This window comes from Rhinoraja longicauda, chromosome 10 (assembly GCF_053455715.1).
Source record: "Rhinoraja longicauda isolate Sanriku21f chromosome 10, sRhiLon1.1, whole genome shotgun sequence".
Lineage (NCBI taxonomy): Eukaryota > Metazoa > Chordata > Chondrichthyes > Rajiformes > Arhynchobatidae > Rhinoraja > Rhinoraja longicauda.
This window is the reverse complement of record NC_135962.1, coordinates 17,067,023-17,084,694: the sequence shown is the minus strand read 5'-3', so window position 1 is coordinate 17,084,694 and position 17,672 is coordinate 17,067,023. Positions and strand designations below refer to the sequence as shown.

At 45.9% G+C, this 17,672-nt stretch overlaps 1 protein-coding gene across 5 annotated transcripts in view; it reads left to right on the top strand.

The window, feature by feature from the left end:
* Positions 1–17,672, top strand: part of smoc1 (SPARC related modular calcium binding 1) — a 184,954-nt gene that overhangs the window by 45,535 nt on the left and 121,747 nt on the right. For 3 of the 5 annotated variants that reach the window (XM_078406264.1, XM_078406263.1, XM_078406267.1), the window contains exons 6-7: positions 10,522–10,611; positions 15,055–15,135. In XM_078406264.1, the coding sequence (XP_078262390.1) occupies positions 10,522–10,611; positions 15,055–15,135 (171 nt within the window). The remainder of the gene's footprint in view (positions 1–10,521; positions 10,612–15,054; positions 15,136–17,672) is intronic. The other 2 variants (XM_078406266.1, XM_078406265.1) reach the window with 2 other exon arrangements.

The window sequence follows — 17,672 nt, the reverse complement described above, 5'->3', positions numbered from 1 at the left end:
GCGAAAGTTTTATGCCACTAGGGGAGGATTTTAAAATATTTGATGTGTTTCTTTTTGGACAAGTGAAATCTGCCTTTCAAAGGAATAAAACGTGGTGATTGGGATTCTTGTCAGTACAATGTGAAAATACGTCAACATTTACTTACTAGTCAACCTTTACTGCAAACTTCACTAATGTTCTCCCCTGCTGAGGAGTTGTTACACTCTAATTCCCAGACTGACCATCTCTTTCATTACCTGAGTGAGGCCACACAGAAATGGAAGAACAGCAACTCGTATTCCGCTTAGGTAGCTTATGACTCAACAATATGAGCATTTCGTTCTCTAAATTTAAGTGATGCCCCCTGCCTCCTCCCCCCCCCCCCCCCCACAAGCCCAGTATGCCCACATTTTTCCCCATCTCCCACCACCTGAGTCACCCACTCCTTTTCTCTCTGTAAGTTCATCCCCCATCACCAAGTCCCATATTTCCTTATAATTTCCCTCGCCCACCCCATCCCTCGTTCTGACTTTATATTCCACTCCTCTTCTCTCCTATCTTAGTATCGTTTAGAGATACAGCATGGAAACAAGCCCCTCGGCCCACCAACGCTTACACGTACCCTAGTTCTATGTTAGCCCAGCTTCGCATCCTGCACACTCGGGGCAGTTTACAGAAGACAATTAACCTGCAATTCTGCAAGCCTTTGTAATGTGGGTGGAAACTGCCTCACCCGGAGAAAAGCCACGCGGTCATAGGGAGAACGTACAAACTCTGTGCAGACATCGCCCGTAGTCAGGATCGATCCTGGGTCTCTGGCGCTGTAGGGGAGCAACTCTACCGCTGCGCCACCGTGACGCTCTCCAACGCTCTTTTGTCCCCTTTTTATCTCTGGCCTTTGTCACTCCGCCCATCTGCCATTCACCCCGTTCACTTGTATCCACCTATCACTTGCCAGGCTTTGCTCTGCCCCCACCTCTCTTTTACCTCTCTATCAGACCAAAGATGTCCCGAAGATAGGCAAAAAAAAGCTGGAGTAACTCAGCAGTTCAGGCAGCATCTCTGGAGAAAAGGAATAGGTGTCGTTTCGATTTAAGATCCTTAAGACTGAAAGTCAGGGGAGAGGGAAACCAGAGGTATGCAAAGGAACTGAACAAATCAGAGCTGGCACCAAGGAAAGGTGGAGCCCACAATGGTCCATTGTTGACTGTGGAAGAGGTGATAACAATAGACAATAGGTGCAGGAGTAGGCCATTCGGCCCTTCGAGCCAGCACCGACAAGGGTGCGGGTGGGATGACAAGGGTGTGGGAGCTATGGAGAGACAGGGAATGCAAGGGTTACTTGAAATTAGAGAAATCAATCTTCATACCGCTGGATTGTAACCTGCCCAAGCAAAATATGAGGTGCTGTTCTTCCAAATTGCACGTGGTCTCATTCTGTCAATGGAAAAGGCCCAGGACAGAAAGGTCAGTATGGGAAGGGGAGTTAAAATGTTTGGCAACCAGGAGATTGCTTAGGTCAAGGCGGACTGAGCTTAGGTGTTCAGTGAAACTTCCTCTGCCCATTCTCTCCACGGATGCAGCTAGACCCAACGGGTTCCTCCAGCCGTTTGATTTTTCTTCTGCACAAGATTGCAGCATCTGCAGTCTCTTATCTCCTATTGTTACTCTCCCATGCTGGATAATAGGTGTAGAATTGTACTTCACAAGAAGAGGCCGTTTGGCCCATTATGTCTGTGCTGGGTCTGCGAATGACCTATCCACTTGGTATGTCGTCTCTTCTTCTCTCGACCACACGGCACCTTTTCAATTCCCAATTCCTTTGTATTTCGAAAGTTCCTTTCAAATCTCCTTCCAACTTTCTTTCAGGCAGTTGTTACAGATCATAACACTCCACTGTGTAATACCCCCACCACGTCCATGGGATCTTTCACCAGATTGTTCTGCTTTCTAATATCCTTCCCCCACCTCTCCCTTCTACACCTCCCCCCCCCCCCCCCCCCCCAGCCATTGCGGCTGCCAATGGTAAATGCCTCTCGCTATTCAATCTATCAAGCCCCCTTTGCATAATGGAACATCTTGCCCCAGTCGTGGTAATCCTCTGCCCATATTACAGCCCGGGATGTTGAGGCAGTGCAGTGGCAAGGTTAAGATGGTCTGTTTTGAGTAGTATTACACACGGAATTACACAGTGCACAGAGGCAATGCAGAGAGGGAGCTCTTTGTTCTGTCTTCAGAATAAACGCATTGTGCACCTCAGACAATTAACTCTTCTATTGACTGCTGTCTTTTAAAGCTGCTGCAGTTCCCCCCCCCCCTCCTCCACCGCCTCCCACCCCAGCACCAACCTTTCCCTCTGTGTCACGGTCTCTTTTCACAGCCTCGCCGCACGGAACTCTGAAAAGTCACCAATAATAGGGGTGAAGATCAACATTGTTCCCGTTTTGGCGTTTTTCTTCTCCTCGTAACAGTGAATTTGTCAATCAGATGTGAAAGGCAGAAAAGGAGCTTTGAATTTTGATTGCTGGGAGCTGGAGAGGCTCCCAGCTGCATGCGTAGGCAGCCTGTGGGATGGAAGGGCCGCCCGCCACAATTGCACAGCCTGCACTGGGATGTGTGTCGGGAGTGGGGGCTGGGCAGCATCTTTGAGACAGTACTGCTTTATCCGACTGCACCTGCGCAAAGCAAGAGGGGGAGGCAAAATATTTCCACCCCCCCTCCCTTCACTTCTGTTCTGAAGCTTATTAATTGTACCTCGAAGCTCAAGTGAGAGACAATAACCTGTATACTTCAGTAAGCAAGAGTTGGCAGTGAGTGGCATGTTTACTGTACAAGTTTCTTTTACTAGAATAACACTTTGAGTGTAGATTGTCTGATGTGCTTCTCACGGGGTTGTTAGCACTTATTAAGGCCTGCAGTCTGAACCCTGCAACAAATGCTGTCTTTCCCATTTTTGATGTTGCTCGTTCATCAAGTTTGCGTTTATTTTAAATCCAATATATTTCCCTGCTTTTTGTTTTCTGGTTCCCATGAATCAGAGCAGGAATCATTGGATGACATTTCGGTAAAGAAAGTCCCTGGGTTCCCTTTTCTCTCTTTCCCTCCTCGGATTTACAGTGTCAGACACTTATTCCTGATTAGATCAGTTGTGGGTCATATCTATCACTGCCAGACTCTCGAGAACCCTCTCAAATAGATCGGGTAAATGCACAGAGTCTTTCACCCAGAGTAGGGGAATCCAGAACCAGAGGGCATTGGTTTAAGGGGGGGGGGGAACAAAACAATCTATGACTCTATGCTGCAGTGGAGGATTAGTGCCATCAAGCAGGGTTGGCCTGCAAGGCTTGGACATCATGACTCAGTGTTGCCATGTGAAGAAAGCATAGGCCGAGGCAATGCCCACCAAGAATGGGATAGTTTAGTTTAGTTTAGACATACAGCACGGAAACAGGCCCTTCGGCCACCAAGTCCGCACCGACCAGCAATCCCCCCAATTAGCACTACCCTACACACACTAGGGACAATCTACACATACAACACACCAATTAACCTACAAACCTGTACTTCTATGGAGTGTGGGAGGAATCCAAAGATCTTGGAGGAAACCCACGCGGTCACGGGGAGAACGTACAAACTCCGTACAGACAGCACCCGTAGTCAGGATCGAATCCGGGTCTCCGGCGCTGCAAGAGCTGTAAGGCAGCAACTCTACCGCTGCACCACCGTGGCCGCTTTGAGGAGAGTAAATGAACAATACTGTCAGATAGTGTTAAGCAACGGGCAGGTTTTCTCTCCAGTAGGTCCGTGTACAGGAGCACGCACATTTGTTAGAGCCACTTGACTTGACACCTGCTGACCTTCATAAATCGACAACAGTACAGACGTCTTCAATCATTAATGTTCTCAGGTATTTATTCACAAAGTGCTGGAGTAACTCAGCAGGTCGGCCAGCATCTCGGGAGAGAAGGAATGGGTGAGGTTTCAGGTCGAGACCCTTCTTCAGACTGATGTCAGGGGGGCGGGACAAAGGAAGGATATAGGTGGAGACAGGAAGATAGATGGAGATCTGGGAAGGAGGAGGGGAAGAGAGGGACAGAGGAACTATCTGAAGTTGGAGAAGTCGATGTTCATACCAAGGGGCTGCAAACTGCCCAGGCGAAATATGAGGTGCTGTTCTCACGTCTGCAGACAGTTGCAGCGCGAGTGTATTTTCAGGAAACATTTTCAAAACGGGGGGAGATGTCAACTAGGCTGCCAGTTTGCTATCACATGTTGTATTCTTCCCCATTTTCTCATATCAAGCCTACCCTGTCTGTTGTGCTCAACTAAGAATAGAATTAGTACAATGTTTCTGAACATTGCTTTTCAAAGTCATCTCCAAACATTTTGGCGATGCATGAAACTTGCTGGAAACGAGCAAAAGAAAAAGCAAAGTGCTGGAGGAACTCAGTGGGTCAGGCAGCATCTGTGGAGGGAGTGAACAGATCACATTTCGAGTCGGGACTGTTCTTCAGTTTTGATCGGGGTCAGCTGACGGTCATTTTTAACTTAAAATGCTGGGGTGACGCAGCGGGTCAGGCAGCATCTCTGGGGAAAATGGGTAGGTGACGTTTCGGGTCAGGACCCTTTTTCAGACTCAGTTGCTCAGTTCTATAACACCAACTTGCTTTCATGGCAGAAGACAACACTGGTAAATAATCCCAATGGTCTAGCACATAATCTAATAGTCAAGCACTGAAGGATCTGAGCCAGTGTTAGCAATGCCGCCACTATCCCTGCAGAAGTCAGAAACACTGGTACATGGGCATCGCAAAGCTCACTATGTGTTTTCATACACATTTGTGCTTCGAGATCATGATCTCAAAGGTTGCAGCATCTGGTGTGCAAGAAGTTGCAGATCTGTGGTTATTTATCTTCCATTAAATATCAGAGATAAAAATGATAAGTCGCGACAAAATGCTAACTATTATTAAGCAACAGCAGCTGCCGTGTGCACTTTCCACAATATTGTTGGAATATGACTTGGAACTGCAACAACACTCAATCGAGTGCCATTTTAGGTTCCAGAATGGAATTAGCATGATGTGGAGAAACAAGGAACTGCTTGAGTTCAATGGTAGTCCAAATGGGGAGAGATATCAACTAGGCTGCCAGATTGCTGTCACTTGTTTTGTACTTGCATAGTTAACAATTCCCCTTTTTCTTGTATTATGCCAACCCTGTCTGTTGTGTTCGACTAAGAATTGAACAAAATAAGTGAAATGTGTCTGAACATTGATACTGGCTTACAAAAAAATAACACCAAATGCTGGAGTAACTCAACGGGTCAAGCAGCATCTCTGGACAACATGGATAGGTGATGCTTCCCATCCATGTTCATAGGTGACCAAACATCACTTATCCATGTTCTCCAGGAATGCTGCCTGGCCCGTTGAGCTACTTTAGCACTATGTGTTATTTTTAGCATTAGTAAAAGTCTTTTTTGTATCACGTTCATTTATGTCATAAGTAGACATCCCAAACTCTTTGGTATTCACAAGCAGAAGTATTTGTTGTCTACTTGTTGAAGGGCCTGGATTTTCTTTGTTTATATGTAGGGCAGTGGCTTGGCGTTGTCTGTTCACTGTGAGTTGCGTTTGAATGTTTCTGAACTTTCTGTTTGTCAAGCTAGCTGTGGCAGTCATATTGTGTTGATCGCTGACACATATGGATGAGATGGCTGCCGGTACAAATACATATTTGTGCTTGAGTGTGAATTGTCCAGTCTCATAGATGTTTTAGGATTCTGGTGTAATTTGTGTGCATCTAGTCGGCTAAAATAGATTTTGGTTATTAAAGTAGTTACTTCAGATGCTCAGTGGCACAGCTTGTAGAGCCGCTGCTTCACGGCACCAGAGACCACAGGTTCAATCCTGATCTCGGACGTTTACTGTGTGGAGTTTGCATGTTCTCCCTGTGACCATGTGGGCCCCTCTAGGTGTTTTGGTTTCCTCTCACACCCCAAAGTTAATTGGGAATTGATGAGAATGCGGGGAGAATAAAACAAATGAGGTTAATGTGGGATTAATGGTTGATGGTTAGCACAGACTTGATGGCCTAGGGACCTGTTTCCATGCTGCATCTCTCTAGAAAAAATCATTTAATGAGTCATAGAGTGCATAGAGTCCTTCGGCCCAACTTGTCCACACCGGCCAACATGTCCCAGCTACACTAGTCACACCTGCCCGCGTTTGGTCCATATCCCTCCAAACCTCGAGTTCTTAAACAAAAATCTCTAATCACCTCACAACACAAAATTAAAGCCTGAACTTAAATCAGATATTGGATGGAATCCTTATATACTTGAAGCATTTTGTGGGAAACAGGATACCTTCAATGAAATGTACATTCCAGTGATAATCCTGCTTGCAACAGCAGAATTTGATAATCCCCTCCCAGAAATAATTTGCTTGACACAACTTTTCCGAAAGACACTTTTTTCCCTTCCATTCTTGTCAACATAGCTGGTGCATAGCCTGTCCTCTGGGTAAAGCCAAAGTCAGGAATTCACAAGTTATTTCTTTAACACCCTCTTCCCATAATCAGCTGCTGGTTACATGATGCCTGCAATGGAATCGGGCTCTCCACTGAGAGGGACGTTGGGAGAAACTGTGTTCTATTCTTAAATGAGACTGGAAGTTTTCCTGGTGCATTCATTTCAAGATGGTAGCCATTCGTGGGAAGTGCTACTTCCTAATCCCATAAAAGGGGTGTAGACAAGGACCTAAATCCTCCCCAGTTCAGACAATCCAATAAGTACAGCAAATTTGGTATTGATTTATTATCGTCACGTGTACTGAGATGCAATGCAAAGAACTTTGGTTGCATACTCTCCAATCAAATCTTATTGTACAGTCTACAAGGTAGTGCAAAGAGAAACATACCAGTATGCAGAATAGAGTGTAACAGTGTGAGAGCGTAGATGGACACAAAACATCTGGAGAAATGCTGCCTGACTTGCTGAGTTACTCTAGCACTTTGTGTCTATCTTTGGTATAAACCAACATTTCCAGTTCGTTGTTTCTACAGAGTTATAGCATTACAGATACAGAAAAAGTGAGGTGTTTGTGTGCTTTCTTGGCCTCAGCTTCAACATGGTTAATCCAGGATAAAATGTTGGTTATAATTATGCCAAGGAACTAGAAGCTGTTGGCCATCTGCAGTTCGGTATCATTTATATTGACTGGGATGTGTATAACCGTTGACATTGTTGACATTGTTGGAGGGGGTTGTTGCCTTGAAACCATGTTATGAAACTCTCTATCTCCTTCCTGTATTTTGTCTGTTAATCTTTTGAGATCTGCCCCACTACGGTGGTGTTATCTGCAAACTTGTAAATTGAGCTGGAGTAGAATTTGGCTGGACGTATGTAAGAGGTGTAGTAAGGGATTGAGGACACAACCTTGTTGGGCACCGGTGTTGAGAACGATAGTGGAAATAGTTTGGAAAATACCAGAAACTCCCATCTGATCAGGCAACATCTGTGAAAAAGGAAACAACTAAGAATTTGAGGCTGAGACCCTTCATCAGAGCTGGGAAAATTCCGATGAAAGGTCTTCGAACTGAAACACTAATTCTATTTCTCTTTCCACAGATGCTGCCTGACTTTTGTTTCTAGCATCTCTTTTCATTTCAGATTTCCAGCAGCTACAGATTATTTTTTTCCCGACTGTACTTTGTTGCCTAGCTGAAAACCCACTCGCCAGCCCAAAGACTAAACAGTAAGGTGGGATAATACATCCCAGAATTGGCAAATAAGCTTTGTACAGTGACTAATTTGAGCAACTTTACTTTAGCCTCTAGAAATACAACGCGGAAACAGGCCGTTCGGCTCACCGAGTCCGCGCTGACCAGCGATTACCCTGCACGCTAACACTATCCGACTCACTAGGGACAATCTGCAATTTACAGAAGCCAATTAACCTACAAACCTACACTTCTTTGGAGTGTGGGAGGAGACCGGAGCACCCAGAGAAAACCCACACGGTCATAGGAAGAATGTACAAACTGTACAGACAACACCCATAGTCAGGATCAAACCCTGGCCTCTGGTCCTGTAAGGCAGCGACTTTACCACTGCGCCATCGTTTTGCCCAAAAGTCATTCATCAAATGGCAAAATGTGTAGGGAGGAACTGCAGATGCTGGTTTATACGACACAAAGTGCTGGAGTAACTCAGCGGGTCAGGCAGCATCTCTGGAGAAAAAGAAGGGGTAACGTTTCGGGTCGGGACCCTTTCAGTCTGAGGAAGAGTCACCCATCATTTTTGTATTTTACATTTACATTTTTGTAGTTACTCCAGCACTTTGTGTTGTATAAACTACAACACTTTGTGTCTATCATCAAATGGCAGTGTTGAATGTGCCGAGGGTAGTTTGTATTGGGGAGTGGAGCTTGTGTTAAGGCTCCGATGTATAATAGCAGGTTTTTTCAGTGGATCTGGTGATGGAAATTTACTGAGCCATGCACCCCTCTGTGGTTTGTGAAAAGTCCATGGTGCCCTTTAAAGCAACCCAGGAATGGCTGGGATAAGATAGACACAAAGTGCTGGAGTAACTCAGCGGGTCAGGCAGCATCTATAGGGGAAAATAATAGGTGATGTTTCGGGTAGGAACCTTTCCTGAGACCAAAGACCGGCCTGACGAAGGACACCGACCCAAAATGTCACCTATTCTTTTTCTCCAGAGATGCTGCCTGACCCATTGAGTTGCTCCAGCATTTTGTGACTATCTTCAGTATAAAACCTGCATCTGCTGTTCCTTCTTTCACACAATGGCTGGGTTAATGCAGGCAATGGCAAATCCACGGCCAGCTTTGGGTCTCTCCTGAGTTACTGCTCTGCCTGAAGTGGATGGAAATAGAAATCAAAGGAGATGCAAAATGCTTTGAGTGCCACTGCACTCACTGTATTAAAATCATCCCACCGGAACACCGTTGTATTATTCCACATCTCATACATTTGTTTAACAATGTAACTTATTTTGTAAAATCAATGTTTTTATATTTCTAGTTAAAGAGTGAGATGCCCACCTAGTCCTTGAAGCATACTCAGTCATTCATCCTGATCGTGTTGGTGTGATTTTTACACCTGATCTTATCATCCCATTCTCCTGGCCTCTTTGACCCCATCCCCTCCCCCTTCCACCCTGGTAACAATGCTGGGGGATAAAGGAATGACACGTGGCAGCTCGTCTGGCTGACGGTAGTCAAACATTGTTCAGGAGCTGGGTCACAGTTGACGTTAATCTTGCCCATCTCCAGTAATTCACATGGTGCTGGCCCTTAGTTTTAGTTTTAAACATACGCTGTAGACACGGCCTCTTCGGCTCACCGAGCCCAAACCGACCATCGGTCACTCGTAGTTCTATGTTCTCCCACTTTTGCATCCGACATCCTAGGGGCAATTTAGAGGCGCCAATTAACCTACAAACCTGCACATCTTTGGGATGCCTGAGGAGACCGGAGCACCTGGAGGAAACTCACATGGTCAGAGTGAGAACGTGCAAACTCCGCACAGACAGCCCCCAAGGTCAGAATCGAACCTGGGTCTCTGGCGCGGTGAGGCAGCAGCTCTACTGCTGTGCCACCATGCCGCCTCATAGTGGCCACTCTACTAGGATGCCATCAGCTCCAGCTGGACATATCTCTACAGGTCTCACCGTGTGATCTTGCAACTTCCAACCAGAGTTGGCTACTCAAAATTGTTTAAAGGTTTCAAAGGTTTCAAATATTCGTAAACTCAACTTTTCAAGAAAAAAGGGTTGGTGCATGTTTTAACAGTGTAATTTTCTTCCTGGATTGCTGGGAGTAGCGTCATTTTATTTCTGTCGCCTCTGGGATAATCCTGGAGGATTGGTGAGCCATTATATGATCCAGCGGCTGACTATCACCTCGCACCAAGTGGGAAGACAAGACTTGCCAAGTCGTTACAGGTGGGATTAACATAGTCCACTCAAACTGAAAATGGTACCATGTGGAGAGGGAACCCTTAACGCTCTGGAGCAGAACAGCCCTCCTATGTATTCAGAGGTACCCTCTCCCTCAAAACCAATGGGAAAAATATCTGCCAGCTTCAAGTAGATTTTTTTGTTTTGCTCTGACTGGCTATTTATTCATATAAACAAAAATAGATACATTAAGTTGAAAGGTTGTTCCTTCAAATTCCAATGTTCTCCAGTCTGATTTTATTTTCAGGTGATTTTGACTCCTGTGACTTAATGCGATACTTTCTTCATCGGAGTTTGGATTTGTAATACTGCATGTCGTGCGCCTGTCTCTCTCTGTCCCGACAACTGGCTGACTCTGGGACATTGTTCTGCATTGTTCTGCATGTCATTCCTGAGGTGATTCTCTGTCCTGGCTCTTTGTGCATCGCGTGCTTCCTCTCCTATGTTTCTTTTGTCCTTTCCTTTCTGTTTTGTCCACCAAGTGGCCGGGCCATGTGCAAAACCCATCATTCAATAGTGCTGGAGAGTAGATAGTATTTACCTCAATAATGGTAGTTTCTTTTCAATTCTTTCTAACGCTCAACTCAGAAGACGTCTCGAAGCCGACGCCAACTGCGGAAACCCAGCCGGTGTTTGACGGAGAAGGTGAGTCCGCTTTTCATCATCTTTCCCTGACCTAGCATTTAAGTTTGAGGGTGGGAGGATTGTATGCCATCAGTGGCTTCCTTTTTGGGTAACAATTTTTTTTTACTGGGGAAAGAACATTGAATTTGGTTTATTGTTTAGGGATAATTACGATATTGTCTTTCTGCTTGGAGCATAGTATCAAGTGGAACAATATTGCATCAGGGTAGCATGGTGGCACAGCTGGTAGTGCTGCTGCCTAACAGCACCAGAGGCCCGGGTTCGATCCTGACTACGGGTGCTGTCTGTACAGAGTTTGTGCTACTATGGGTTTTCTCCAGGTGCTCTAGTTTCCTCCCACATTCCAAAGATGTACAAATTTGGCTTCTGTAAATTATCCCTATAGTGTAGGACAGGAGATCGTTGGTCAGTGTGGATTCGGTGGGCCGATGGGCCTGTTTCTATGCTATATCTCTAAGCTAAAACTAAACTGAACAGTAACTCTTTTTTGCTAGCAATTATTTCAAGAGGGCTAGAATACAAAACCAGGAATGTAATGCTGAGGCACTAAAAGGTGCTGGTCAGGCTGCATTTGGAGCATTGTGAGCGGTTTTGGGATTCATATCTGAGGAAGGATGTGCTGGCTCTGGCAAGGGTCCAGAGGAGGTTCACAAGAATTATCCCAGGAATGAGTGGGTTAACATATCATGAGCATTTGATGGCACTCGACCAGTACTCACTGATGTTTAGATAAATGAGGGGGGAACCTCATTGAAACTTACCGAATAGTGAAAGGCTTAGATAGTGAGGATGTTTCCACCAGTGGGAGAGTCTAGGACAAGAGGCCATAGCCTCAGAATTAAAGGACGTTCCTTTCGGAAGGAGATGAGGAGGGATTTCTTTAGTCAGAGGGCGGTGAATCTGTGGAATTCTTTGCCACAGAAAGCTGTGGAGGCAAAGTCAATAGATATTTTTAAAGCAAAGATAGATAGATTTTTGATTAGTACGGGTGTCAGGGTTATGGGGAGATGGTAGGATAATAGGGTTGGGAGGGAGAGAGCTCAGTGAAGCTGCTGTGGGCTGAAGGGCCCATATCCACATGAGGTGACTGCCTCTGTCTCTCTCACAGTCCTTTCCTTTGTTGAATGATGGTGCAATTTTAGTAATGGGGTCACATTGACTGTCATCCTAAAGCAATGACAGTTGAATTCTTAGTAGCCAAAATGGGTTTCATAAACGAATGCAACACTGAGACATATGTCCAAAGCCTTGAGTAAATCATGCGCATCCCATGTGAGAGAGAGTGAGAGTGAGAGAGAGAGAGTGAGAGAGTGAGTGAGAGAGAGAGTGAGAGAGAGAGAGAGAGTGTGAGAGAGTGTGAGAGAGAGTGTGAGAGAGAGTGTGAGAGAGAGTGAGAGAGAGTGTGAGAGAGAGTGTGAGAGAGAGAGAGTGTGTGAGAGAGTGTGTGAGAGAGTGTGTGAGAGAGTGTGTGAGAGAGTGTGTGAGAGAGTGTGAGAGAGAGAGTGTGAGAGAGAGTGTGAGAGAGAGTGAGAGAGAGAGAGTGTGAGAGAGAGAGTGTGAGAGAGAGTGTGAGAGAGAGAGTGTGAGAGTGTGAGAGAGTGAGAGTGTGAGAGAGAGAGAGTGTGAGAGAGAGTGTGAGAGAGAGAGAGTGTGAGAGAGAGAGTGTGAGAGAGAGAGTGTGAGAGAGAGTGTGAGAGAGAGTGAGGGAGAGTTTGTGTGAGAGAGAGTGAGAGAGAGTGAGGGAGAGTGTGTGAGAGAGTGTGTGAGAGAGTGAGAGAGTGTGTTTGTGAATGAGTGAGAGTAAGAGAGGGTGAGAAAGGGTGTGAGAGAGTGCGTGCGTGATAGAGAGTGTGTGAGAGAGCGGGAATGTGTGAGAGAGAAAGAGAGAGAGTGAGGGAAAGAAAGTGTGTGAGAGTGAGGGAATGTGTGAGAGGGAGAAAGAGAGAGTGAGGGAGAGAAAGTGTGTGAGAGTGAGGGAATGTGTGAGAGGGAGAAAGAGTGAGAGAGTGTGAGGGAGAGAAAGTGTGTGAGAGGGTGAGAGAGAGATGGTGTGAGAGAGAGAGAGAGACAGAGTGAGAGAGAGTTTAGTTTAGTTTATTGTCACATGTACCGAGGTACAGTGAAAAGCATTTTGTTGCGTGCTATCCACTCAGCGGAAATACTATACATTTCAATTCAGCCGTCCACAGTGTTAGATGCAGGATAAAGCGAATAATGTTTAGTGCAAGATAAAGTCCAGTAAAGTCTGATTAAAGGTAGTCCAAGGGTCTCCAATGAAGTTCGAGGGTCTCCAATGTGAGAGTGAGAGTATGACAATCCATTGTGTTTGGTGAGCCACTGACCAAGGAGGTACTCCAGAACTTAAACCCATTCATTGTCTTCAGTGGGGGAGAAGAGAGCTGCTGGACCAAAAACAGTGTTCTTAACATGGAGCGTTACTTTTGACGTGCTGATGCTGGATGCTTGACTGTCCGCCCACGACAGATGGCTGTGGAGGAGTGACTTGGTTTCCTAGACTCAGCTCATGTTTGATCTCCCAAAAAGTTTTTTTTGTGCTTTAAATTCCCCATGAGTAATTTATTTTCTCTGTCCATGAGAAAGTTATGCAGTGCTGGCAGCCTGGGCGTGTTGAGTGTTGTCAGACACCTGCACACAGATTTAAGTGTCCTGCACTTGACTGGAGAATTAAGGTTCTGATTAATGGAGCTGTGCATATCAGCAAAGTGTCGCACATTCAGACCTTGTGAACAAGAGGAACCGGGAGATAAGTGGGCCAAATCTACGAGTCAGTGAACAAGGACAGATGTCTGGGGATTTACAGCAGTGGATAACAGTTACAACTGTTCAACCTGGTGCCCGTGCCTACTGTAGTTTAGTCTCCCCTGCCCCATTTGAAATGTCAATTGGTTAGGCTCCTATGCTGGTGACAGTGTTGTGAAGCACTTTGACTTTGCAGGAAACATGTTCCTGATGTTGGGGGGAGTCCAGAACCAGGGGTCACAGTTTAAGATTTAGTCGGCCATTTAGGACTGAGATGAGGAAAAACTATTTCACCCAGAGAGTTGTGAATCTGGAATTCTCTGCCACATAAGGCAATGGAGGACAATTCACTGGATGTTTTCAAGAGAGAGTTGGATTTAGCTCTTGGGGCTAAAGGAATCAAGGGATATGGGGAGAAAGCAGGAATGGAGTACTGATTTTGGATGATCAGCCATGCTCCTATTCAATGGCGGTGCTGGCTCAAAGGACCGAATGGCCTACTCCTGCACCTATTTTTCTGTTTCTACGATCCAACTTGTTGAGTGGCTTTTACTCTTCATAGATAGACGCAGAGTAACTCAGCAGGTCAGGCAGTGTCTCTGGACAAAAGGGACAGGAGACGTTTTGGCTTTTAAACCCTCTGTAGTTTGGATCATTTAGCTGCCTTCATTCATCTCTGGAGGGGATCCTCATGTTCATAGGGTAATTGGAGCAGAATTAGGCAATTCAGCCCATCAAATCTACTACGCCATTCATTCATGGCTGATTGATCTTTCCCTCTTAACCCCTGCCTTCTCCCCATAACCCCTGACACCGTACTAATCTTCACTGAGTAGAGCACTAACATTGCTCTGAGATACAAAATGGAAGTATATTCTCTTGCAGAAACCAAGGCCTTTATTTGTCCAGTACAGACGTATCCTTACCCAGTTGAGGAGATCAGTGAAGATAACTAGAGTGAAGATGCTGGAGAATATTACGTGGCGGGCAGATAGAACTGATGACAATATTGCTGCCCAATTAGCATTTGGCTCATCACTCAGCTGGTATGGGAGCAAGATGTGGACTGCCAACCTTGCATCCTCTTTATTACATGGAGTGGGAGTTCAACATGTACCTTTGTAGTAGCATTAACTCCCTAAAGTCACTGTGGGGGAACTTCCTCAGTCTTGCTGTGAAGTTGAGACTTTGCCTTTGCCCTTGTTCATGTGCTGGGCATCCACTCATCTGAGCGTACTTTAAAGATTAATTCTAACCTTACTGACCTTCTGGTTATTCCAAATGTCCCTAAAAGAGTCATGGAGTAATAGATTCATACAGCAGAGAAACAAGCCCTTCGGCCTAACTTGATGGTAAATAACTTAAAGGATGCCCATGCTGACTGAGATGCCCCATCTACATTTGTCCCACCTGCCTGTTTGGCCCATATCTCTCTAATCCTTTCCAATCCATGTACCAAAAGCATGTAATATAAAGCAGGGCATCTTTGAGGTACCAATACTGTGATTATTGTTTTAACAAACTTTTTTAAAATCATAGAATTGATGAAAATTTGTGGAACTTGACTATGATTGAAAGTTGAGTCAAATCACATTTTAAATATCTGATGGTAAATAATTTGAAGGATAAATATCTGGGACAACAGCTCAAATGAAAATGTCTTTTACTTTTGCTCTATTTCAGAGATTACAGCGCCAACCCTTTGGATAAAGCAACTCGTGAGCAAAGACTCCAAGCATAATGGCTCCAGCATGAGGATACTAGGTAAATGAAACTTCCACCGTGCTTCCATTGTCACATGGGCAAAGTGCTAACACAGTGAAATTCTCTTTCTCACAAACAGTCCAGTAGAGTATTGCCATACCCCCGATCCTTGATTTGAAGGTGTACAGAAATAGTCTACAGATCCCACATGCAAGAGGCACCATGTTTTGGCACTGTTTTCAAAGTCCACGCTCTGGTTCTTATGAACGGTACCAGTTCCAGGCCAGTCCCAGTCTGTTGCGGGCCTCCAGCCATCTCCTTCCTTGGACGCCACGTCCCTCTCCTCGCCACGTCCCTCATCCTCGCCACGTCCCTCTCCTCGCCACGCCCCTCATCCTCGCCACGCCCCTCATCCTCGCCACGCCCCTCATCCTCACCACGCCCCTCTCCTCGCCCGTCCCCCTTTGTCCCCCAGCTGGGTCTCCCGCAGCAGACAATGAGGGCATGATGGTTCAGACCCTGGTTCCCTCTCTCTTAATTACCGGCATCGCTCCTCCTCCGTCATCATCATCACTGGCTCCCTCCGCCCGGTCTCTGGTCTTCGTGGGACGAGCAGGAACTAGCACGATGGGCTCCTCCTGAAGCCACGATCGCCAGGTCTGCCGGCCAGCCCTGGGGGAGCGGCTTGGCAGCTCCTCATGAGGCAGCGATCTGCCCGTCCGGGACTGGAGTTTGGTTACACAAGGGGTGCAGCCTCCTGCGAGCCTAGCAAGTTATGTACCCACCTGGACTCAAACCTATTGGTCCCCTCATCCTGCATTCCTTCTTCTGGATTCACAATTTGCCTCTCTTCAATCCTATCTGCTTTTATCTCTGGCCTATGTTCCAGCCATCTGCCTATCAAACACCCCACCTCGCTTGTATTCACCTATTACCTGCCACCCTTTGTCCCGCCATTCTTTTTCTTCCAGCTTTCATCTTCCACCCCCACCACCCCCCCCCCACCCGTCCACAATCAGTCTGAAGAAGGGTCTCGATCCGAAACGTCACCTATCCACATTCGCCAGAGATGCTGCCTGACCCGCTGAGTTATTCCAGCACTTTGTGTGCTTTTTGTTGATGATGATAATGATGATAATGATAGTCATCCGCATTGGAAATGACCATATCAAAAGAATCAAAAGCCAATGCAGTGTGGAACTGTTGGGTCCATCTTGGGCAATAGCAACTGCACTGTTGCAACACCCGATGCACTGTTCCAACAGCTGCTGCACATTTACAGCCGTGCCTGCGCTATCGATTTTGTTACTTCCGTCCAGAGATCCCACAAAAAGCTACCTCTTTCCCTAACCTTTGGACCTGCAGAATGCAGACCATTCACTATGTACCATCTGGTAACATGTCACAGCCATTAGTGACACTCCGACTGGGAATAACAATGATAAAGCATTGCAGTACTTGCCATGCGCATGCTCGGTGCATGCTAATGATTGCAATATGTCCTCGTGACCTCTTGAGCAAAACAATCAATTTAACACTGATTTACTGCTCAATTTGAGCTGCGCTTTAATAACCCAATCGGGAACATGGTTCACTGCATGCAGACCCCAGATCGTCAAATGGTGAGAGAAGGCTTCCTCTCCTGCCGTTAGTCTGGGCTGGATCTGTTCCAAGGTCTTGGAGGTGAAAGGATTGTCTGCTAATCCATTGCAATAACTATCCTCACGCACTTGGCAGAATGGAAACTTGTCCTTTCCCCGTTTCAGAGCTTCAGCAGTTTCACTGGCAATGAAGAAAAAAAAAATTCCATGTCATTTACATCATTAAACATTATTTGAAATACCTTTGTTCCAAAATCAGCAACAGACCTATCCCTCATTGGCTGAGCTAATTGCCAATATGTGTTTACAGGGCTGGAATCTGGTAGTGTGTGGGTTTACAACAAGTGCGGCCAAAATACCACAAACTCAGGGCTGCAGGTCTAAGCAGTACTAAATTACATTGCTCCCGAGAGAGAGCAAGCTGCTTTCCAAACAAAACTTTCCAGTGTTTTAAAATAAGAGTATCTTTTCTTTTGTACCATGTCCGAGAATGCATTGAGTTTGTTGGAAATCGAGAAAGTTGCTCTGAATGTAATTTGTTGCGTAGCCTGGTTGTAGCTGCTTCTATTTTTCTCAAGCTGTAAACACAACACTGTTAGGACTGAGATGAGGAAAATCTTTTTCAGGCAGAGAGTTGTGAATCTCTGCCACAAAAGGCAGTTTGGGCCAATTCACAGGATGTATTCAAGAGAGAGTTAGATATAGCTCTTAGGGCTAATGGAAAAAGGGATATGGGGAGAAAGCAGGAACGGGGTACTGATTCTGAATGATCAGCCATGATCACATTGAATGGAGGTCCTGGCTCGAAGGCCCAAATGACCTGCTCCTGCACCTATTTTCTGTTTTCTATGTTTATTCTTCTCCCTCCAGTGGTGTGGATCCATTTGGGCCTCAATGCCAATATCTGTCTCTCGACCACTGTTGTTTCCCCCTTTGCCATTATTTTAAGCCTAGAGGACTTCAGAGGACTTTTCCCAGACTTGCAGTCCCGAGTCG